Source organism: Odocoileus virginianus, chromosome 29 (genome assembly GCF_023699985.2).
Source record: "Odocoileus virginianus isolate 20LAN1187 ecotype Illinois chromosome 29, Ovbor_1.2, whole genome shotgun sequence".
Taxonomy (NCBI): Eukaryota; Metazoa; Chordata; class Mammalia; order Artiodactyla; family Cervidae; genus Odocoileus; species Odocoileus virginianus.
Window position 1 is genome coordinate 22,995,362 of NC_069702.1, and position 25,554 is coordinate 23,020,915.

Sequence of the window (25,554 nt, forward strand, 5' to 3'; positions counted from 1 at the left end):
GAAGGTCCTACTGGAACTAGATCAGGTCATGAAGGCTGGTGACTCAGTGTTCACATGTGCACCCTCTGAAGTGGTGATGCTTCAAAGCCCAGGTCTACTGCATACTAGCTGTGGAACATTGGGTAAGCTGGTTAACATCTCTTACCTTAGTCTCTTGGGTTACAACACGGAAATGTTACTAATCACAGCTCTGACCTTCCAGGGTCACAGTCACGATTAAATGAGACAATGTATGTGAGGAGTTAGTACATAGTAAGTGCTCAATAAACATTAGCTATTATCAGGACTGCCATTGATATAGATGATCACACTTACATCTAAGTCATGATTTTTGCCTATTACACATAAATGGAGAGATTTACATGTGTAAAAAGAAGTAGGTAAGTGCAGCCATAGCAATTTTTCTGTCTTCAGTACTTAAGGACAACCTGTGGAGCCTAAATTCAATGGAATTCTTTACGCATAAGCAGTCAAACCTTCTCTACAATTCAGGCCCTGGCCTGTAGTTCTAAAGACAAAGCAATCCTAACTTCATTGCGAGCCCTGTCAAGTTGAAGACTTTTACGTAAGGTCATTTCCAAGGTTAGGTAGGTATTGTTTAGTAAAAGTCACACAAAGGAGAAAATACAAGTTGCTATTCTTTTTTTCTTTTTTAATTTAGGAAGGCTTCAATTTAAGCATAAGTCATGTTCTTTTTTTTCCCCCAAAAGTTCAAAGAAAAGAAATGCCTTGAAATATTCAACCATTTTTCAGCAGACAGCACAGTCGCTTAAATAAAACACAAACTCTGAGAGCAAGGGAGAGACAATCATTGAAAGATTCGGAGAGAGATTGGATTTGCACCTCTTAGTTCCAGCAATAGGAGGTAGGGTGACAGATGAGAAATAAAAAAAGAATGTGCATTGCCCGAAAAGAAGATAAGGAAAATGAAGAAGGAAATGTTAAAAAAATAAGACACAAGAAAATTGAAAAAATATAGAGATAGAAGAATAGGGCCAGATGGAATGAAATAGAAACAGAAGAGATAAGAAGCAAAAAAAAAATTTTAAAAAAGCAATGGGTTGCACAAGAAGATTCTTGGTGTAATTACCACAGGACACAATGAAAGGGGACTAGACTAAGGTAGATGTTAGGACGCCAGAATCAAATCATTCCAACATTTCTTGATCACCATCTATGTGCTGATTAGGCACCAAACTGAGCTCTATTCCCAGATCCGCAGGAAAATTTCTTGGAATGATCAATTGAAAAAGTTAAGTGAGAAAATACTTTAAAAATTATAAAATTCACCAAACCACACCATTATTGCTATTAATAATAACATGAAAAGCAGATCTCATCCCAGGTGAAACCTTGGAAGTCATACTTATCTCACCAAGTGGTAACTCTATCCCCTGCCCAGAACCACAACAGAAAAAATAGCCAATCAAATAAAGTTACACAAATATAATGGAATGTTATTTAGCCATTAAAACCTACAATTACCTGGATTCTTCCAATGACTTGCCAAGACATGGAAATACACAAAGTGATACTTAAGAGAAAGACAAAGAAATACAGACATGCTTTATTTTAATGTGCTTGGCTTAATTGTGCTTTGCAGCTGTGTTTTTTTTCTTTTGCAACCTGAAGGTTTAGGGCAACTCTGTCAGATGATGTTTAGCATTTTTTAGCAATAAAATATTTTTATTTAAGGTATATTTATTGTTTTTAAGACATAAAACTACTGCACACTTAATAGACTACAATATTGTGTAAACATAATTTCTAAGAGTACTGGAAAACCTAACAATTTGTGTGACTTGCTATATTGTGATGGTCACTTTATTGCAGTTGTTGGAAACCAAACCCACAACATTTCAAAGGTGTACCTGTACATAGATGCTGATTACAGCTATGAAAAACGCATGTATTTAACCACTGGAAAAGATTAAAGTACATGTGGAGTAATACAAATTATTGAATTTTAGTATGTGTTAATGTTTTTATTTAAAGTTTATTCATTTAACACAGATATACACAATATGGAGCTTCCCTGGTGGCTTAGAAGGTAAAGAATCTCCCTGCAATGTGGGAGACATGGGTTTGATCTCTGGGTCAGGAAGATCCCCTGGAGGAGGAAATGGCAACCCACTCCAGTATTCTTGCCTGAAAAATGCCCATGGACAGAGGAGCCTGATGAGCTATATAGTCCATGGGATCACAAAGAGCTGGACATGACTCAAGCAACTTGGCAAGGGATATACAATATAAATCCACTACAATCTTAAATGACTTCCTTAGAATTTAAAACAGATCAAAATATTCTTTCAACCTCCCCCCATAGTGCTGCTCCAACCATCTTGCCATACCAGACTCTGAGGATCCACTTTTTAATCTACAACCAGAAAATTTCTTGAGTTCCTATTATTATATTTGGTCTCATCAAGTAGGTCAAAATGGTTAAAGATTGGGCAAAAAGTTTGTTCAGGTTTTTCCTTAAGCTCTTATGGGAAGAGACTTCCCTGGTGGTCCAGTGATTAAGAATCTTCCTTATAGCTCAGGAGGTGCAGGTTCAATCCCTGGTAAAGGAACTAAGATCCCAGGTGACGCAGCACAACTAAGGCCACAAGTCGCAGTTACTAAGCCTGTGTACCCTGGAGCCCACACCACAACTAGAGGGAAGTCTGAGTGCAGCACCCAAGACTCAACACAGCCAAAAATAAAATAAAAAATAGGAATAACTTTTTAAAAAACAGATCTTATGGGAAAACCAAAACCAACTTCTGGCCAACCCAATATGTGACTTCTGGAATCACTCTCCAGGTTAAAATCTTCGCTCTATCTTCCAAATTCTGTCATTTTGAGTAAGTGACTTGACCCTTGCTTCAGTTCAGTTTCTTCATATGCGAAATGGAGATCACATTAGTACCCACCTTGGAGAATCACTGTTGGTATTAAACGGCAAAATGCATTCAAAGCAATTAGCACAGTGCTTGTCACATACTAACGGGCTTCCAGGTGGTGCAGTGGTAAAAAAATGGGCCTACCGATGCAGGAGACACAAGAGACTCAGGTTCAACTCCTCAGTCAAGCAAATCCCCTGAAGGAGGAAATGGCAACCTGATCCAGTATTCTTGCCTGGGAAATTCCATGGACAGAGGAGCCTGGTGGGCTACATCCATGGGGTTGCAAAGAGTTGGACATGACTAAGCAACTGAGCACAGACCTGCACTGTCATATACTAAGCTCTCAGAACAGTCACCTATTACTAGACACCATGGAAAGACCACTCACAGAGAACATGAGCCAGTCAATACCAAGTGGTTCGAAATCCTTAGAAACAATCAGGGGACCTAAAAATTGCAACTTAGGAGCTGCCAAAAGCAAGCTGGGCCTAGAAGGGAAGGCATCTGAGCAAGGCCAGGAGGGATGGATGGGTAGGATTTTGATGATGAAAATAAAGTATTAACTGTTACAAGTTTTAGCGTGTGCCTCTTTTCTTCTTTCAGTTGACAGCCCCAGGAGCAGCTATAGCAAGATGTAGGGCAGTGCCAGCCTTCCTCACACGTGTGTGTGCATGCTCAGGTGCTTTACTTGTGTCCGACTCTTTGCAACCCCATGGATCGTAGCCCGCCAGGCTTCTCTGTCCATGGGATTCTCCAGGTAAGAATGCTAGAGTAAGTTGCCATGCCCTCTTCCAGGGGCTCTTCCCCACACAGGGATTGGACCCGGGTCTTCTGCATCTGATGTACTGCAGGTGGATTCTTTACCACTGAGCCGTTGGGGAAGCCCCGCACCCCACACATAGAAACTGCTATAAAGCAGAACTGGCTCCCACACCTCTGGCTTCAAGTCGCTTTACCTGGAGGCAGAGAACTGGAGCGCTGGTTTCTACAGGGCTCTATCCCACCCAGTTCTTAATGATATTCAAGTTCAACTGTTCCTTTTCTCATCACTCAGTGTTGCAGTTCTCACAGCTTATTTCACAATAAGGATTTATTGCTCTTTTAACCTGAGCATTTCAACGGTTTTATCACACTTTTCAGTGTCCTCCTTAAGAAATGATTGACAGTAATTGGGGGAAATTGTGGAAGGGACTCAAGAGGTTTTGTTCTGTTTTTAATGATTTGGAAGAAAAAAGATATTAACAGGTTTTCTAATCTGTCAGCTCAAAGAGCAAACACTTCTCAGACCCAGCATTAGAGGAAAATTACTGATTGCTCCCTGATGCTCTTCAACAGTCAAGAGAGTGGCAAGCCTGAGCAATCTTGGGGCCCCTTCTGTTTGTCCACAGAGAAAAGAAGGAAGAAAGGAAGAGAGAGAGGGGCACCAAGGGATGGAAGGAAGGAAGTTTGCAATCTGAATATAGCTTGAGTATTTCAGTTGACCTTGAGGAAGTGCTGACAAATTGTCCAACATACTAATACCAGATAGTGCTGGGCTTCCCAAATATTGTTCTGCAAAGCACTGGTTAACTCTGGGAGAAGCTATAATAAGTTGAGGGGAGGGATGCAGCCTCCTTCATTTCAGAGATTCAGAATGCACACCTGCTTATTTAAGGTTTTGAGAAATCCCATATTAAAGAAAGCTGCTTAACTTTACTTAACCAAGAGTTTGTCAAATTTATTCAGCCAGGAGACATGTTTTCCTGCCACACCTATTAACCACTGCTTAGAACTCAAGTACTGGAATACAATATGAAAATTCTCAGAGTAGTAGTTCTTTTCCTGACGTTTGTCTTCTTTCACTTACATTCTGGCACAGATTTACGGGAAAACAAACCAGCATTTAAAAAATTACTGCATAAACAAAATTTTAATCCCCTAGAATTCTGCCATCCTGACAAATCAGCTATTTAAAATTTTGTAGTCTACGTAGAAAACAAACCTACAGCTACCAAAGGGAAAGGTAGGGAGGATAAATTGGGAGTACGGGATTAATAGATGTACACTACCATATGCAAAACAGATAAACAACAAGGATTTATTGTATAGCACAGGGAACCATATTCAACATCTTATAATAAACTATACTGGAAAAGAATAGAAAAGCAGGCAATAGGAATATATATATATCAATAATTACTTTAAATGTAAATGGATTAAATGCTCCAACCAAAAGACACAGACTGGCTGAATGGATAAAAAAACAAGATCCATATATATGCTGTTAACAAGAAACCCACTTCAGACCTCAAGACACATATAGACTGAAAGTGAGAGGATGGAAAAACATATTCCATGCAAATAGGAAGCAAAAGAAACTAGAGTAGCAGTCCTCATACTAGACAAGAGATAAGGAAGAACACTACATAATGATCAAGGGATCAATCCAAGAGGAAGACATAACAATTGTAAATATCTATGCACCCAACATAGGAGCACCTCAATACATAAGACAAACACTAACAGACATAAAAGGAGAAATTGACAGTAACACCATAATAGTAGGAGACTTTAACATCCCACTCACACCAATGGACAGATCATCAAAACAGAAAATTAACAAGGAAATACAAGTCTTAAATGATACATTAGATGAGACGGATCTCATTGATATCTTCAGGACATTCCATCCAAATGCAGAAGAATACACCCTCTTCTCAAGTGCACATGGAACATTCTCTAAGATAGACCACATCTTGGGTCACAAATCAAACCTCAGTAAATTTAAGAAAATAGAAATCATATCAAGCATCTTCTCTGACCACAACGTTATGAGATTAGATACCAACTACAAGAAAAAAACTGTAAGAAATACAAACACAGGGAGGTTAAACAACACGTTTCTAAATAACCAACAGGTTACTGAAGAAATCAAAAGGGAAATTTAAAAAATTTCCAGAAACAAATGATAATTAAAACACAACAACTCAAAACCTATGGGATGCAGCAAAGGCAGTTCTAAGAGGGAAGCTTATAGCAATACAATCTTACCTCAAGAAACAAGAAAAACATCGAATAGACAACCTAACTTTACACCTAAAACAACTGGAAAAAAAAAGAAGAAAAACCCCCAAAATTAGTAGAAGGAAAGAAATCATAAAACTCCAAGCAGGAACAAATGAAAAAGAAATGAAAGAAATAATAGTAAAGATTAATAAAACTAAAAGCTGGTTCTTTGAGAAAATAAACAAAATTGACAAACCCTTAGCCAGACTCATCAAGGAAAAAAGAGAGGAGAATCAAATCAACAAAACTAGAAATGAAAAAGGAGAGGTTACAACACACATGCAGAAATACAAAGGATTATAAGAGACTATTATGAACAACTATATGGCAATAAAATATAAACCTGGAAGAAATGGACAGACTCTCAGAAAAGTTCAATCTTCCAAGACATAACCAGGAAGAAATAGAAATTATGAACAACCCAATTACAAGCACCAAAATTGAAGCTGTGGTCAAAAATCTCCCCCAAGCAAAAGCCCAGGACCAGATAGCTTCACAGGAGAATTCTATCAAACATTTAGAGAAGAGCTAATACCTATCCTTCTAAAACTCTTTAAAAAAACTGCAGAGGAAGGAACACGTCCAAACTCATTCTGCAAGGCCACCATCACCCTGATACCAAAGCCAGACAAAGAAAACACAAAAAAAGAAAACTACAGGCCAATATCACTGATGAACATGGATGCAAAAATCCTCAACAAAATTTTAGCAAACAGAACTTAGCAACACATCAAAAAGCTCATACACCATGAACAAGTTGGGTTTATTCCAGGAATGAAAGGATAACTGAAAGTATTCCCCCTAAGATCAGGAACAAGACAAGGGTGTGCACTTTTGCCACTATAATTCAATATAGTTCTGCAAGTCCCCACTACAGCAATCAGAGAAGAAAAAGAAATAAAAGGAATCCAGATCAGAAAAGAAATAAAGTTCTCACTGTTTTCAGATGACATGATACTGTACACAGAAAACCCTAAAGACAGTATCAGAAAATTACTAGAGCTAATCAGTGAATTTAGCAAAGTTGCAGAATACAAAATCAATATACAAAAATCACTTGCATTTCTATACTAACAATGAAAAATCAGAAAGAGAAATTAAGACATCAATCCCATTCACAATTTCAACAAAAAGAATTAAATAAATATCTAGGAATAAACTTTCCTAAGGAGACGAAAGAACTGTACACAGAAAATTATAAGACACTAATGAAAGAAATCAAAGATGACATAAACAGATGGAGAGATATTCCATGTTCCTGGGTAGGAAGAATCAATATGGTGAAAATGACTGATACTACTAAATGCAATCTACAGATTCAATGCAATCCCTATCAAATTACCAATGGTGTTTTTCACAAAACTAGAACAAAAAATTTCACAATTCATATAGAAATGCAAAAGACCCCGAATAGACAAAGCAGTCTTGAGAAAGAACGGAGCTGGAGGAATCAAGCTTCTTGACATCAAGTTATACTACATTCTGTGACATAAATCAAAGCAAGATTCTCTATGACCCACCTCCTAGAGTGATGGAAATAAAAACAAAAGTAAACAAGTGGAACCTGAGTAAACTTAAAAGCTTTTGAACAGCAAAAGAAAATATAAGCAAGGTGAAAAGACAACCCTCAGAATGGGAGAAAATAATAGCAAATGAAACAACTGACAAAGGATTAATTTCCAAAATATACAAGCAGCTCATATAACTCAATACCAGAAAGACAAACAACCCAATCAAAAAGTGGGAAAAAGGCCTAAACAGACATTTCTCCAAAGAAGACATACAGATGGCTAACAAACACATGAAAAGATGCTCAACATCACTCATTATTAGAGAAATGCAAATCAAAATTACAATGAGATATCACCTCACATCAGTCAGAATGGCTGTCATCAAAAAGTCTACAAACAATAAATGCTGGAAAGGGTGTAGAGAAAAGGGAACACTCTTGCACTGTTGGTGGGAATATAAATTGATACAGCCACTATGGAAGACGGTATGGAGATTCCTTAAAAAACTAGGAACAAAACCACCATATGACCCAGCAATCCCACTCCTAGGCATACATCCTGAGGAAACCAAAATTGAAAGAGACACATGTATTCCATTGTTCATTGCAGCACTATTTACAATAGTTAGAACATGGAAGCTACCTAGATGTCCATTGACAGATGAATGGATAAAGAAATAGTGGTATATATACACAAAGGAATATTACTCAGTCATAAAAAGGAACACATTTGAGTCAGTTCTGATGAGGTAGATGAACCTAGAACCCATTATACAGAGTGAAGTGAGTCAGAAAGAGAAAGATAAATACCGAATTCTAACACATATATACGGAATCTAGAAAAATGATACTGAAGAATTTATTTATAGGACAACAGTGGAGAAACAGACATAGAGAACAGACTTATGGACATGGGGAGAGGGCAGGAGAGGGTGAAATGTATGGAAAGAGTAACATGGAAACTCACATTACCATATGTAAAATAGATAGCCAATGGGAATTTGCTGTGTGGCTCAGGAAACTCAAACAGGGGTTCTATAGCAACCTAGAGGGGTGGGATGGGGAGGGAGACGGGAGGGAGTTCCAAAAGGAAGGGGATATATGTATACCTATGGCTGATTTATGTTGAGGTTTGACAAAAAACAGCAAAATTCTGTAAAGCAATTATCCTTCATTAAAAAATAAAAGAAAAGAAAAAAAGAGTAGAAAAACATATAGATATATACATATATGCATATATAGCTGAATCACTTTGCTGGACACCTAAAACTAACATAATATTGTAAATAAACAATACCTAGATTAAAAGTGAAATAAATAAATAAAATGTTTCCGCCTTCTCCTCTACAATATTACTCTCAGCATTATCTCCTTTCTACCTAAGAACTAAAAAGTACAGCCTTCCCATTAGACATTCCAGAATAGCAATGTCATTTTTTAATGCACCTTTATTTGAATATTTCTTCTTCATGTTTTCTTTTTACTTCTCACCCTTTTCTATGAAAAAAGAGAAAGGTTTTAGCTGAGAAAGACAAAAAGAAGGAGCACCCCAGGTTTTGAAATTTGAGGATAACATTGTTGAGATGTGAGCAAAGTATAAAAAACAAAACTCTATGGAGGAAAACAACTGGTTTTCCATAATACCTCACCATGTCAGCTGCAATCTTATCCACTCTTACCTCTCATCCCAGCTCATTTGTCTTTGTTGAAAGCCTTCAGCTCTGGCCCCAAATCTCACAAACTGTGTATTTGCTTTGATAGACTTGGAGAGAAAAAAAACCTCACACACATGATATCTCCATATGTGATAACACATTGAGGTTATTGGACCTGTTCCCAGGATGTGCTTATTCTTGTCTGTGTGATAAATTAGATGTAATTTTCTTTCTTAAACAGCTAAGGGCAATTAAGAGGTCTCTGATGATGATCTTAGGTTAGGTACAGCTCAGAGAGAGAATAAATCCTGTGAGTAAATCCTACCAACCTCTAAAGTTCACACGAGACAGAGGGGAAAGAGAGGGTGCTTCAGGGCTTCCACTGTGTTAGATTTTCCCAAGGACTTTGGAAATACACTTTCTTGAGGGCACCACGTGGGTGGACTATCTTCTGTTCTGCTATCACCAGGGCTCCTCCTAACACCTTCCAGCATTTAGATAAAAGTCACTGAAATATTCCAGGAGTTTAACTTATGATGTGACTGAAGTAACACTTGAGCTAAAAAAGGAGTTCCAGGACTTTAGGCTCAGGGCGAAATGAAGACTGCAGATGAGTTTATGGCTCAATGAGACCTTTACCCTCCTCCTGGAAAGCTACTCCAGATAGTCCAATTGTCCCACCTGCCCAAGGTCAAATATATCATCTTCCTATTCTGGTCCTTCACAAATGGTTCTCTTAGTCCTTGAACTTACTAGATCAGAATCCTAGAAATCGTCCCCCAAATTCACTCTCCCTTAGCCTCAGGTCTAGGAGATCACCAACTTCTGCTGTTTCTATTAGGTTGAACCATATGAAACTGCCACTATTTGACCTTTTTTTTTTTTTTTTGCCCACAAAACAGCAATCTCAGATGGGTCGACCTAATATACGATTAATGCTTACTGAAGCTGCGCCCTGCTCTTCATCCCCTCAGCAACTTTCTCATCAAAGGGATTCATCTCTCACCTGGATCCCTACAGCTCCCTCCCAAAGGACATTCTGCCCGCATCTTCTTCTACGTGATCTTCTGCAGATCTTTCTCTTTACAGAAATGTAATTAAAATGCTTCCTTTCTTAAAAACCTACCACAGCCTTGATAACAAGGCCTGTTCCCCTCAAACAGAACCCACAAAGGCCTCGTGACCTGGCCTGCTTCCTTCTGCTTCAGGGCCCAGCACCTGGAGGGACCTGGCATCTACTGAACTCTCTGTTGATGCCTGAATAGAAACTATTCTTTGACTTGTTTTCTGGAATGCTCTCCTCTCCAAATCTCCAAAGCTCTCTAATTCTTACTCATGTTTCCAAATCATCTCAGTTATGACTTGTTCCAGAAGGCCTTCATCACTCACTACACACAGGCACGCATGCACGCACACATACACACGAGTGCACACACACACTCACATTCCAGCCTGGGATAGGGTGCTGCCCTCAGCTCATACAGTCACAGTAATACCATATTCAACAAACTTCTCCTTCCTTCACTACACAGTGTTTTTCTGGAATGCAAGTACTATATTTTATTCATCTGGGCCTCCCCAGAGCCTAGCACAGTGCCTGGTAAGGAGCATGTGGGTAATAAATGTTTGATGAAGCCATACATGAACAAATCCATTACAATATTACAGAGAGAATTGGGAGGTATTTGGAAAGGGCATATATTCATTAAAAAATAAACCTTGGGGTCAGTGCACTTCTCTAAAAGGTCAACAGCTGAAATTACTGGTCATATTTTTCTGTGATAAATATTGATAAGCTACTTTCAACTCAGGGCTTCTCAAGTGGCGCTAGTGGTAAAGAACCCACTTGCCAATGCAGGCAGACATAAGAAACATGGGTTTGATCCCTCAGTTGGGAAGATCCCCTGGAGGAGGGAATAGCAAACCACTCCAGTATTCCTGCCTGGAGAATCTCATGGACAGAGCTATGATCCATAGGGTTGCAAAGAGTTGGATAAGACTTAAGCGACTTAGCATGCACGAGTGCATTCTCACTCAACAAAAGATTTCCAAGTACCAAACAATGGGTTACCTTATTTAAAACTTTCACCTAATCTCAGGACAGACAAGGTGTGTTCCTTTCAGCTTACATTAATGGAACCTGATATTCTAGGGCTGGGAACTTCCAGGGTCATTTGGCCTACTTCAATGATTCTTTATTCCACTGATCCCATATAAGCCTTAAAAAGTTAATGCAATTCCTAATCACCTAATTTACCTTCAAAGAGGCCTCTGGACATTGGAGAGAACTGAGCTGATTAAAAATTAAAATTCTCCAATCTCCTTATATAAACATCTATTTATAAAATGGCCCCAGCATAAAGTGTATAGGTTCCACACTCAGAATAGTTTGAAAATAGAAAAGCCATTATGAAGGTTCAACCTTCTAACAACTCTGACTATCATCTTTGCAACTTCCAATCCATCTTCCACGCAGCCTGCAGCCTTCCTGCCTGTAACAGTCTTAGCTGTCAACAATTCCCTCTAAAACTCTCATAGTTCTATTGCTCACAAGAGTCAGTCCAAATTTTTCAGCCTAGAACTCTGCGTTCTGTATACCCTGGCTCCAACTTACATTTTCCAGTCATTTCACCTAATATGTCATAATTCAAACCACGCCCTTCAGCCAGGTTGGACCACTCTCACCGGCCACGAATGGCCCACATGTTCTACCCCCTGTGCCTGTTTCCCGGTAGAAACACACCTGGAATGCCCGCCCCATTTCCCTCTGTTTAACAGAGTCCTAGCTATTCTTCAGGAAGAATTTGGGGCCCCACCTGTCCATATCTTTTATTTCTCCCTCCTCTGAACTCCTACAACCCATACTGCCTCAAGAGGTTATAATCCATAAATTGCTTTGTAGTGTCTGTTAACTGTACTTGTGTCATCTCCTTAAGTAGCCTGCAAGATCTCTGAGACCCCCCAAATAGCAACTCAGCACCCTGAGCTCAGGTTATTCTCAGCAAACATCCACTAATGTGCTTTAACCATGTCAGGAACCTCTTGGGGGCTGATCCTCTGTATCCTAACATAGAAATCAGCCCCAGGCTCCTCTGTCCTTGGAACTCTCCAGGCAGGAATACTGGGGCAGGTTGATATGCTCATCTCTAGGGGATCTTCCAACCCAGGGGCTAAACCTAAGTCTCTGGCATTGCAGGCAGACTCTTTACTATCTGAGCCGTCAGGGAAGCCCCTCTAGTTGTGGGCTATCACATCTGTCTGAAGCCTGGACTCTCTGGGCTTCTACTTTCCATTGTTCCTAAAATGTTTGCAGTCTCTATAATCAGGTTTTGCTCTGAATCCAAGCAGGTCTTGGCTGCTTTCAAGAGTTCTGTCTCCCTAGGGCATAGATCTTGGACTCTCATGTTGAGTCATTTTTTCACTCATTATTTTTTTCTGGTGATACTACATGACTTGTGGTTTCTTAATTCCCCGATCAAGGATCAAATACAGGCCCCCAGCAGCGACAGTGTGGAGTCCTAACCATCGGACCACCAGGGAATTCCTTCTAATGTCTAGTCTTAAGCTCAGTGTTAGTCGCTCAGTACTGTCTGACTCTTTGTGACCCCATGGACTATAGCTGCCAGGTTTCTCTGTCCGTGGGATTTCCCAGATGAGAATACTGGAGTGGGTCGCCATTTCCTTCTTCAGGGGATCTTCCTGACTCAGGGATTGAAGCCGGGTCTCCGACACTGCAGGCAGATTCTTTACTGTCTGAGCCAAGGTCATGTGCAAAAAGAAAGAAATCACCCAGGACTGCAGCACCCCAGCCACACATGAAGCACTATTATCGTTTACTTTCTGTGTTGAATGGGCCACCTCGATACTCTGATGCAGACAACTGGCCACACTCCCTCCCTGCCTGAGAACAAGCCCTACAGCCAGGTCAGCCCTTCCGGGGTGTGTCTAACCAGATTTTTCAGCTTCTCCTCTTGCCCACTGGATCCCAGGATGCTTCCTACTCAAGCCCTTCAGGGCATGACAACAGCTGCTGTAGGCAAATCTCTTCAACTTTCTCATGCAACTTGGAGAAGTGGGTCAAGAAATATAAAATAACCCACTAGTCTGTAAATTCCCTTCTTCAGACTTAAACTCTTTGAGAGCACAATCATCGTCTTATGAAACTTTTTTTTTTTTAATATTCTGAGCATCTGACCACCGTTAGACACTCAAAGATATTTATTGTAGGGATGGATGGATGAACACAAACACTGCATGGCTACTTCATCATTATCCAAATTCCAGGTTTCTTTCCAGTAAGGTGCTTTTTAAACAAAATTTGTGGCCATACCCGTGCAGCACGTGGGATCTTAGTTCCCTGATCAGGGATTGAACCTGTGTCCACTGTATTGAGTGCACAGACTCTTAACCATTGGACCACCAGGGAAGTCCCAGTAAAGCTGTTGCTGTTATTGTTGCTGCTCTTTTTTTTCTTTTTTGTTTTTTTAATTTACTTCATTTTAAGATCTGAGTACTAAACTGAAGAGGAAAAAAAAAAAATCCCATTTCCTGAAGCAACTGATTTGCTTCTAGGTTAATCTCCCTGCACTTCTGTGCCTGGTTGTTGTTGTGTGCGCTCAGGGCTGATGACAAAGGTTCTTCACAGCAGGAGTTAACGCAGACAAGAGGACAATTGTTTTCAGAGGGCAGTGACAATCTTGAACCTATCTCTTGCCGTCTGAAGCTAAAGTGCACTGCATGCATGTAAGCAATCATTACCATGACTTCAGTTTTCATTAATATGAGGTTTCTAAGATTTTTTTTCAGGAATTGCAAGAGTATCATTAGAAGATTCCACTTGAATCCACAGATATTTAGTAAATGTCAGATACAAAGCAGTGGAGTGAATTTTTGGACATGAGACAAACATCTCCCAAAAGAGAGCTCTTAATCTGATGACAAAGGACAAATACAAGAGCCTTCTGGGGCCTGGCATGAAGAGTCCCAGCCTTTGGCTAGGGATTTCTGAGCCTGTGAAGGGGACTCACTCACCAGCACAGTAGCCCGCGAGGTTGAGGAACTGCTCCTCTTTACAGCCGGCCCTGCAGCTCCCAGCAGTCAGAGGAATGTGAGGGTGGCAGGAGATGCAGTCAGACTCCAACGGGCCATGGCACTGCCTGCAGGTGGGGTGGCACTCTGGAACGAAAAACAAGAATCGGGATTGGAGTTAGCAGCTCAGCATGTACACACACGAAGTATTTAGTGTACTCCACCAATTACATCAAGAACAGGCTTCCAACGCTAATCATCTTTCGAAGAAGACTTCTGAGCAAGCCTGGCACACCCTTTGGCATTGACCAAAAGACAGCATTTCTAGGGTAAAAACGTTGCCCATGAACAGAACATGAAATCTAGAAACATTAAAATGAGAGAAATTAGGACTTCCCTGGTGGTCCAGTAGCTAAGCGCCCAGGTCCAATAGCTAAGCTAAGGGCCCAGGTTCAACCTCCAGTCAGGGAATTAGATCCCATATGCCACGACTAAGAGTTCACAGGCTGTAACTAAAAAGATCCCACATGCCAAGAGGAAGATTAAAGATCTTGCATGCCTCAACTAAGACCCAGTGTAGCTAAACAAGTAAATAAATACTTTAAAATTTTTTAGAAAATAAAATGAGAGGAATTGGTTGCTCAGTATGACCAGTCCCATCTATATAAGTCATGAAGCTCAGCTCAAAGTCAAAAAGCAGAAAAACAAGTGGCAAGACTCTCCCCCTCTAAAATTCAAAGAGCTTGATGGAGAAGAGGGAGACATTTTGCTTCTCCGAAATCCCCAGCAGGCACAGGTGGAACTATCCATAGCAGGGGAAGTGAAAACTTCTCACAGTCAGATGCCAACCCTGCTCTCCCTCCAGGCCACAATTTGAGTGCCTGTTTTAGCAGTAACACTTAATTAAAATACAGAGTCCAGAGGGATCGGGTGGAGAGGGAGGTGGGAGGGGGGATCGGGATGGGGAATACATGTAACTCCATGGCTGATTCATATCAATGTATGACAAAACCCACTACAATATTATAAAGTAATTAGCCTGCAACTAATAAAAATAATTAAAAAAAAAAAAAAAAAAAACCAACAAAGAGCCAAAAAAGGCCTCTTTCTGGAGGTTATCCTGAGCCATGTTTGAAGTTCAATTCTTTAGACAAAACTGTCAAAGCTATGTTTTCCCCAGAAAAACCACCAAATTACTGAGAGGTACTATACTGAAAAAGAGCAGTGAGTCCCAGTAGGTGCAGCCAATAAAGATAAGGATGGCAAAGAATAAAAGAAAGTTGCAGCTGCAGCTGCTCTTGTGCTGCCAAGATGGGCAGCGGGAGCAAGTGTGCGTGGAAGGAGATTGAAGGGTTTCTCTGCCAAGGATGAGGAAGTCTAAGCCTGTATGATTCTAAGAGGAGGGGAGGTGAAGGACCAGAGCTGGGTAGTGCTTGCTGGAACTAATGACAAAGAATTCCCTTCTGGTGCAGAGCTGGTGGGAAGGAAAGACACAGATTTCCAGTAAGTCAACTTTGTCTGGCAGAAGGCCAAGAGAAGATAAGAAGTTATAGGGGAAAAAAAAAAGCAAGCGAGCAAACTGCTGATTAGAAGGCTAGCATTAACTATCACCAGTTCTACATTCCTGAGGCTCTTAACTTTGTAAATGTCCATCCAAAAGATACTAGCTCTCTCAGGATGATCTCTACCGCCTAATGCCCCCTCCCTGCCAGGATATTTCCAGTGACCTTGGAGCCCTGCTGCTTGTGATACTGTTACTGAGTCCAAGTCCCCTCTGCTCACCCCACGACAGACCAATAAATCAGTAGACGAAGTGTTGAGGCAAGGAATAACAACTTTATTTGGAAAGCCGGCAGACCAAGAAGGTGGCAGACTAGTGTCTCAAAATAACCATCTTATCACGGTATGGATACCAGGTTATTTTACAGAACACAGAGGAGGAGATGAGGAAGTAAAGTATAAAGGCCATTAATCTTGCAAATATCCCCTGGAATGACCAGCCTCAGGGAGGGGATGTGTTAATTTCCTCTTTCTTGCAGCCATACATAGGTGAACAGGGTCAGAAGGTCTCTCTGGACAACAGCTTTTTGGTTTCACATTCAGGCAGAGGGGCTGGGTTCCCAGAGGTAGGGCATTATGTATAGATAGTATCCTTTCAGTTTAGGAAAGCAACAGAAAGCAAAAGAAACAGATTCAACTGCAGTGGGATTTTTTTTTAATCTTCCCTCTGAAAGTACCTTCCATCTGCTGGTCTCAGGCAGGCAGGGGCATGGGCAGAGAAGAGTTACAGCTTCTCAGACTTTCCTCCCACAAACAATTTTCCACAGATGAAACCAACTGGGCAAGGGTGAGGGCACAGAAGGAAAGACCACAGTTTTCAAGGACAACCCCAGTGACAAAGAAACCAAGAATGCTCCCCACTGAGCTTAATAGAGTGTTTCAAGTAAAACAACCCACCAGGGGCCTACAGAGATTAAAAAGCTACTTGTAGAAGAAAATTCCAGAAGAAATAATATTGATCTTCAATCATCTAAATTTGTATTCACATTAAATTTCCTCTTTGGAGTTTGAGGCTTGATGAATCTGACAAGTTTTAATTTATTTCAAAAATATTTTACACATTTACTACGTGTTTTCCAATGCCAGAAACACAAATCAAACAATTTTATAACAATGGGCTTTTTCCCTATCAGTCGGCCTCAGCAGTCTATTTTTAGAAATAAAACCATAATCATGATAGAATGTGTTTGTCTTTTTTTTTTCTTTAGTGACAAGAAAACACAGAGCTACAATAAGGTGCTTAAATTTTAGTATTTTCTAGATTCCAATAAAACCCTTCACTAATCTGAACTAGTAATTTTTAAAATCTCTGTCACTGAAATATATAGGTGCTCTTAAAAACATATTGGGCTGATGTGTCAAGGAAGAAAATAAATACCTCTTTCCCTTTTTGCTCTATTAGGCTGCAGCCGGGGATAGGGAGGCTGAGAACTGCAAAAGTAAGGCCAATGCCTGCTCTCCCACAAATGCATGAGAGCCTGCAGCAGCTCATCTCCTCGATGGCCCCCATCATCCCTCACTATGTGCAGAGGGTCAAGCTGATTCTCATTTTTCACGTTATCCATATTTCCTATTGGATGAACAGAATTTCACTTGTTTTCCTCACTCAGAAGGACTCACAGCCCAAGTCTAGTCCCCTGGTATGACACGGTTTCTAAATGCAGAGTCAGGTTGCATTATGAAGACAACATATGGGCATAGGGTGTGATGGGCATACGCCCCAGCCATACTCACCTGTACAACTGCCCTCCTGGTTGAAGTACCCATCTGGGCATTGGGAGAGGCACTGCCCATCCAACAGCACGTGGGAAGGCCAGCAGGCTGTGCAGTTACGTGGGCTCATCCCTGCACACCCAAAACAGGATGGGTGGCAAGCTGGAAGGAAGAAAAGGCAGAGGAGATAATCAGGAGAGCCGCCAGCCGAGAAGGACAGTAGCTCTGCCTTTCCCATTCACTTTCCTGTAATAGTCCATTGGTATAAGTTGTATCGGAGAAGGCAATGGCACCCCACTCCAGTACTCTTGCCTGGAAAATCCCATGGACGGAGGAGCCTGGTAGGCTGCAGTCCATGGGGTCGCTAAGAGTCGGACATGGTTGAGCGACTTCACTTTCATTTTCACTTTCATGCACTGGAGAAGGAAATGGCAACCCACTCCAGTATTCTTGCCTGGAGAATCCACGGATGGCGGAGCTTGGTGGGCTGCCGTCTATGGGGTCATACAGTCAGACACAACTGAAGTGACTTAGCAGCAGCATAAGTTCTATACATTCACTTAACTTTCCCAAGGACAGGGCAGACACCTCACATACTTCTTTCAGGCTGTATCCTATAAAGCAAGCATCTGTGGAACCCAGATTAAAGTGTTAGTTGTTCAGTCGTGTCTGACTCTGCACGACCCCATGGACTGTGGCCCGCCAGGCTCCTCTGTCCATGGAATTCTCCAGGCAAGAATACTGGAGTGGGTTTCCATGCCCTTCTACAAGGGCTCTTCCTGACCCAATCTGTATTGTAAGCAGATTCTTTACCAACTGAACCATCAAGGAACCCAGATTAAGAAAGGGATAAGTGACACAAAAAACAGAAATAACCATTTGTGGAGTCATTCATTTCTATATTCCCATGTTCCCCGTCTCAGAGGATGTCAGATAAAGAACAGAAAGCCATAAAAATGGTCTCCTTCCGTCAGGAAAGCTCCTGTACCATCAATTGGCTGCTGACCAGACTGCTCAAATTAAAGAGGAAGGTGATAGAGACTTTACTGATTGATTCCACAAAGGTTTCTATGGTGCCCATGCTCTGATGGAGACTGAACACATACAGGTAAGAAGGACTGTCCAACATTTTGAACTGCTCAAACTAGCTGCATCAACAGACACACAAGCAAGTAACTGGAATAAAACAAGTGGAAAATGGAGTATAACAGAGAGAATAAGAGCATCACATCACAATTCTCTGCAACCTAGACTAAGTTATGCAATTTCTCAAGGCTCCCACTTCCTCATGTATAAAAATGAGAATATAAACTATACATATTGAATGGGGTGTTGTGGACAACATGGATTATTTACTATGCCTCACTCATTTCTCCCCACAGAAACCACAATAACGCCTTTTGCCCACCTTTTGCCCTCACTCCTTCTGCCTCCTGCCCCATGCTGGGGCTTCCCTCTGTGGCCCCTGCACGATGTGACATGCCCTTCCTCTTGGGAACTGTGAGTAAGGGTTCTTTCCCAAGACAATCATCTCCTGATATGCTGACCTCATCATATCTGAATCATAATAAAGCCCACAATTTGAAACAGCCAGTCAATCACCCTCAATCACTCATTCATCTTTTGTTATTGAGCCACAAGTAGGTTGAGGTGTTAGGGAAACAGATGAGTAAGACAATGAGTAGGAGGACCCAGACATTTCAGGGACAAGATCCACTGACTGCAGGGACACCACCCTCAGTCTCCTCTTTGCCTCCTCTGCCCCCTCAATCAAACCTCCTGAAGACTCAAGAGATCCGAAGCTTGGAAGAAGCATATGGGATTTTCTACCACTGAGGTCTCCAATTCCACCAACCCCCAATAAAAATGTAAATTTCATTCCTTGATGTACAGATTGGGCTGCTGTAAAGTAGGATGTTCTTGTCCAGCAGGACTGGTTTGTAGGAGTATTGAATTCATGATATATGGCTGGTAGATGACTGCTGTCCTAAACCTTCTGGTGCTCCACCCTAGTATTTCATCCATAACTGAGCACCTAAAGGTTTAACACCTGTACCTGAGCTAAGGCCATACCTGTTTGGATTGGGCAGTACACCCTACCTTGCATGCCATGCATGCTAAGTCACTTCAGTCCTGTCCAACTCTGCAACCCAATGGACAGTAGCCCATCAGGCTCCTCTGTTCATGAGATTCTCCAGGCAAGAATACTGGAGTGGGTTGCCATGCCTTCTTCCAGGGGATCTTCCCAACCCAGGGATCAAACCAGCATCTCTTATATCTCCTGCACTGGCAGGTGGGTTCTTTACCACTGAGTCCCCTAGGAAGCCCCACACCCTATCTTGTGTGTGCTGTGCATATTTGCTCAGTAGTGTCTGACTCTTTGTGAGCCCATAGACTCTGTAGCCCACCAGACTCCTCTGTCCATGGGGATTCTCCAGGAAAGAATACTGGAGTGGGTTACCATGCCCTCTTCCGGGGGATCTTCCCAACCCAGGGATTGAACCCAGGGATCGAACCCAGGTTTCCCGCATTGCAAGTGGATTCTTTACTGTCTGAACACAATAGGGAAGTAGGGAAGTCCACACCCTACTTATTGGTTGATAAATATTTTGATTATTATCCCTAGCTATGCTGCAGAGCTTTATATCTATTCAACAGTATTTATTACCCTATGAAAAACAGAGCCAGGGCTCCAAGTTTTAAAATTATTTCCTTATTTTTTTTAGATTGTCTTGTTAACTGCTCTAATAGCACAAGTCACAGTAATTTTTCCCAAGTATTTTCAGAATCACTGACAAAATATTTCCTCTTTAAAAAACAAAACAGAACAAGTAAGCAAATATGATTATAAAAGAGAGGTACATATCAGCTCATTATTTAAGACATGTTTAACACAAATGAAATGACATGTGATAGAAAGTCAGGTGACAGTATTTCAAAAAACAACTAACTTGTATTGTCAATACAAAGCCCTTCTAAGATAATTGGGGAAGCAACATACTTCTACATACCTAAATTTATTTATGATAATACCAACATGTTCATATCAGACCTTACAAGATTGCAAATATCCCTGGCTCCTCCTGTTCTACCTCTTTAATAAATAGGAAATCAAAGCATATCGTTGTTGAATTGAAAACTGGGAGGAGATGAATTAATGCATTATGAGCAGACAACTTACTTCATTTCATTTGGTCACAAAATCAATGGGATAAACTGGCTCGATGTGAATAAAGATTGTTACTGAATTATATAAAACAAGAAAGCAACCATAAGGAAGGCTGAGCACCAAAGAATTGATGCTTTTGAACTCTGGTGCTGGAGAAGACTCCTGAGAGTCCCTTAGGCAGCAAGGAGATCCAACCAGCCCATCCTAAAGCAAATAAGTCTTGAATATTTATTGGAAGGACTGATGCTGAAGCTGAAGCTCCAATACTTTGGCCACCTGATGTGAAGAACTGCCTCATTAGAAATGACCCTGATGCTGGGAAAGACTGAGGGCAGCAGGAGAAGGGGGCGACAAAGCATGAGATGGTTGGATGGCATCACCTACTCAACCGACATGAGTTTGAGCAAACTTTGGGAGATAGTGAAGGACAGGATAGTGAAGATAGTGTGCTTCAATCCATGGGGTCACAGAGTCAGACATAACTCAGTGACTGAACAACAACAGCAAAGAAAGCAATGAAGACAAATGAGTTGATGGGCCAAGAATTTCAGGAGAAAATCCTTTGGCTCCCACTTGATTTCAGAAATAAGCCTCACTGGACATCCCCATGGCAGACTTCAGAACTGCCTTCATTGGAAATGTTTAAGAACCAAATAGATAATGAGCTAATGAGTCACCCTGTGCCACTGAGGGGAAATGATAGGCTGGATTACCATCCTCTCCAAGTATTTTGTCCTCCGTAATACTCTATTTCTGTAACGATAGGCATCTGTGTCTTTAAAACAAGCTGATGAAAATTCAATTCTGAGCCACTTTTGGAAATGTCTACACTCTTTCAGGGACTTTTATGAGGGTCTATCATTTAATGGAAGCTGATTCCATAGCAGAAGTTCCAGTTTGAAGTCTAAGATCCTTCAAGGAAGACTAACTCCATTATAGGGCATATATAGAAGAGATTTGAGAATAAGTTCTGTGAGTAATTTCTCCACTACATTTTTTAGAGAGTGGTTTTCCAGTTGATGGCTGAGTATATTTCTGAAAAAGCGTAACGGAGCTGCTTAAGCACTAAAAGTTTTGGCATTAAAAGTGTCCTCAGATGGTTGTAAATTCCAGTCAACCTGACTCCAGTAAAAATTTTACCTAAAACAATGAAAACACACCAATTTTTTTGTTCATTCTATTTTCTGTTTAAATTTCAGACAAAGGACACTGCTACTTCTTTTTTCCTTTTAAATAATATATGAAGTGGACCAGCATAAATATTTTCATATCATATAAAATTTCCTAGCCTTTCATGTCAAAACAATTTTTGCGGTGGATGTCTCTTGAATTATGATGTAAATATCAAAATCTTCTAGGATAGGCAGTAGGAACACCATGATGAGGGATGGAAGTTGACATGAGTCGTCAAATAAAATTACTCTCCCCCTCTCCCTCACTCTTCTTTTCCTTCTTTCTTTCTGTTTTCTTTTTAAAGAACAAAAGGCATAGTGCTATTTAGTTCATTTTCATGAATGGTTTACTTCACTTAACATAATGTCGTTAAGGTTCACCAACATGGAAACATGGGTCAGAATTTTCTTCCTTTTTCAGGCTGAATAATATTCCATTGTATGTATGCATATTTACCACATTTCGATAATCCATTCATTCATTGATATACACTGAATTGCTTCCACTTTTAAGCTAGTGTGAATTATGCTGTTATGAAAAATGGGTATAAAAATACCTCTTTGAGATCCCACTTTCAATTATTTGGGGCATATGCCCAGAAGTGGAATTGCTGGATCAGATGGTAAAACATGATTTATCCTACCTCCCCAAGCCCCTGGGAATCCTTTAAGAGTAAAATTTACATCTTATCCATCTCTCTCATTCACACAGTACCTGTCATAGTCCCTGTCCCTGGCACATCACAAGTTCTCAGGAAATAAGTTTCTGCTGACTGAACGGAAGGGCAGCTAGGAAGGTGAGTGGGTGGGGTAGGTGGATGGAAATGCTGGCAGCACACCGCTAGGTCTCCCTTCTCTTTGATCTTTTCTTTTCAGCCTCAGGCTGGTGAGTCCCAAATTTATGTGGACAGCTCTGACTTTAACCCTGAACTCGAATCACATAAATCTACCTGTCTAGGGGATGTCTCTACTTGGTGTTTCATTGCTACCACATATTCTTCATTCCCCATTATCCATTATCCATTAAGTATCCAAGCTTAACCCTTACCTACCTAATGTAAATGATCACATCACATTCATTCCATCCAAGCTGTACTCATGACCCACCCCAACCCCACATCCTACCCGCTACCCAGTCTTTTTGTGCAGTAACCCCCCTTCATACCAACAAGTTCAGTTCTGAACGTGCATTCATTAATCAGTCCAATTTGTCAAAGTCCAAAACATTAGCCTAGGCATGCAACTAACACAATTATAGAGTACCGTACTGTAATAGGTTTAAAATACTTTTCACATAAATAATACATGTAAAAATGCAAAAAAAATGAGAACATCTTTAATCTTGCAGTACCCTGCCTTGAAAAGTACCGTAGTACCAGCTACCTCACTGCTGCTGTGATGCTCGCTTCTGGACATCCCGGGCTTGAAATCAACAGCCTGAGTTGCTGCACTCTATACAGTGGTGTGCGGTAAGGTACACAAGAGCATAAGCACCCGTGGAGGATGCACACACGTGACCGTGCACGCCAGACATGTGAACTAACGGCTGGGACTGGACATGCAAACACACGTTCACATCTTGGGCAGCTTGCAACTTGAATTTTGATGGTTCATTTCTAGGGGACTTACTGTAGTCCCTGGCTTGCCTTTACCCTACCATTCACAAAGATGCTCACAATGAGAAAGCTGGACTTCTACTTTTCCTCACCATAACACAGCCAAGATAGGTTGATTTCTACTTCTTAAATCTGCATCAAATCTATCCCAGTTTAATCATCCTCGTGACCCTTAATGTAGACTTTCAATGTCACTCCTGATATGGGTCAGTGTGGCAGCTTCCTAGCCAGCCCTACTTATTGTCTCCCCATTTACCTGCCACATCACCACCAGGGAGGTCCCCATAAAATGCAAATTGACCAAACTACTTCCCTACTTAAAATCTTCTAATGGTTCTCCAAAACCAACAGTGTCAACTCCTATACACAGCACATGCAGCCCTTCATGACATGACCCAACCCCATGTCTCCAGTATCACTTCCCTACAATCCACCATTCAGACTTTATCCTGCAGGAAAACCAAATACACAGTCCTTCTCCAAACACACCATGACTTTACACTTGCTGTTTCCGGGCAAAGAATACCCTTTCTTACCTTCTTCCCTAGTAAATTCCCATTAATTGTCAACAGCCTAATGTAGTTTTCCTTCTGCAAATTTTTTGTCATATCCTCTCCCCTAAATGCTCAGTCTCCTTTGTTGCATTCTTTCTATATCTTCTGCCTATTGCCATTAAAACATGTATCTTGTTTTTTCAGTTATTTTTTCTATGTCAGTCTCCCTAAGTTGATCACTCTTTCCTTAAGGCACGGTCTATATTTTTTTTTCATCTCTCTATCCCCAAAACCTAGCACATCACTGCTATAAAAGCAAGAAGGAGAAAGAGAAGACTGAACATCTCCAAAAGGCATGCATTTGTACAGCTTATGTCAGTACTCTAGGGACTACATTAAAGTGTTACTTAATATAAATGACACGTATTTTATTCAATTAATTCAAGGGAATCCCAGCTTCATAAATAGCAACACACTCTTAAGCAGAACAGGCTGACTCCTACGCATTTATTTCTTTAATTAAAGCTCTGTGCCTTAAGGCCTTTGGTGAATCTTAGGAACAACTAAATAGATAAAATACCACAATATGCTTTACTCCTTCTCATTCATCTAAAGCAAGTTATTTAATTAACCAAAATCATCAGTGAGTTTCTTATTTAAAAAAGAAATTGGCATTCTGGTCCAAGATAGCAACATAGGAGGCTCCTGAATTCACTCCTTCCGGTGGTCACGCTAATCTACAATTACACATGGGCCAATTCACTATGAAAGAAGTCCAGAAACTAGCTGAGCACCTCCTACACATTAAATGAATGAGAAATAAAAAGGGGGGGGTAAGTATGCCGAGACACACTCCTGCCATAAATCCTACCCCTGGAACAGCAACATATTGATACAATAATCAAGAGGGAACTCACAGAGGCTTAGCTTCTCCCTAAGGATGGAAGAGCTTGAAGCTAACATTTACTACCCAACTTTAAGACTTCCACCTGAGAAATGGTCCTCCAACCTCTAGCTCCAAAAGCCAACGGTGCTTAAATCCAGAAGACCTATGAGATCAGAGTATCCAAAGAGACAGTTCTTCACGGGCTCGCTAGGATTCATGGTATTGGTCCCCTCAGGGCTCCTTGTGAAGGCATCCATCAGAAAGGCGCATCTCCCAGTCTTTTCCGGAAAGGGACACACATGTATATAGTAAAGGCTGCAGCCTGAGGGTCAGGCCTCTACTTTAACCCACATATAAAGGCTGAGTGCCCGCCATCCTCTCCAGAGACCTGGGAGGTGGGAGGACAGCGTGTTCATGTTCTCCCTCCGCCTAGCTCCAAGTCACTCATGTCTCCCTGGAAAGAATCCGTGTGCAGGTCTAGGGTCCTGGTTTCTTGAGTGCTGCCCAGAGAACATGGCCACTGGTGGCCTGACTCTGATGATCAGCAGGGTTCGAGTTCGTGGGCTTGGTGGAGTTGTAGCAAACAAATAGTTGTTAACCAGTGACTCTACCCCCACCAGAAACAACCACCTTCCAGACAGTCTCTGAAAAAGACCCACTTGGACATTTTAGAAGCTGCTGCCAGAGGGTTTGGCTCCAATCTCCCAGCATTCAGATGCTGACTAAGATTCGAGGAGGGGAAATAAGTGAAGATGGTCAAAAGGTACAAACTTCAGTTATAAGATAAACAAGCTCTGGGGAATTTAATGAACAGTGTG

At 41.1% G+C, this 25,554-nt stretch overlaps 1 protein-coding gene across 1 annotated transcript in view; it reads right to left on the reverse strand.

The window, feature by feature from the left end:
• FRAS1 (Fraser extracellular matrix complex subunit 1) overlaps positions 1-25,554 on the reverse strand; it is a 505,552-nt gene that overhangs the window by 196,602 nt on the left and 283,396 nt on the right. Inside the window, 2 exon segments of the mRNA XM_070458257.1 lie at positions 14,130-14,273; positions 17,421-17,561. Coding sequence (XP_070314358.1) covers positions 14,130-14,273; positions 17,421-17,561 — 285 coding nt within the window.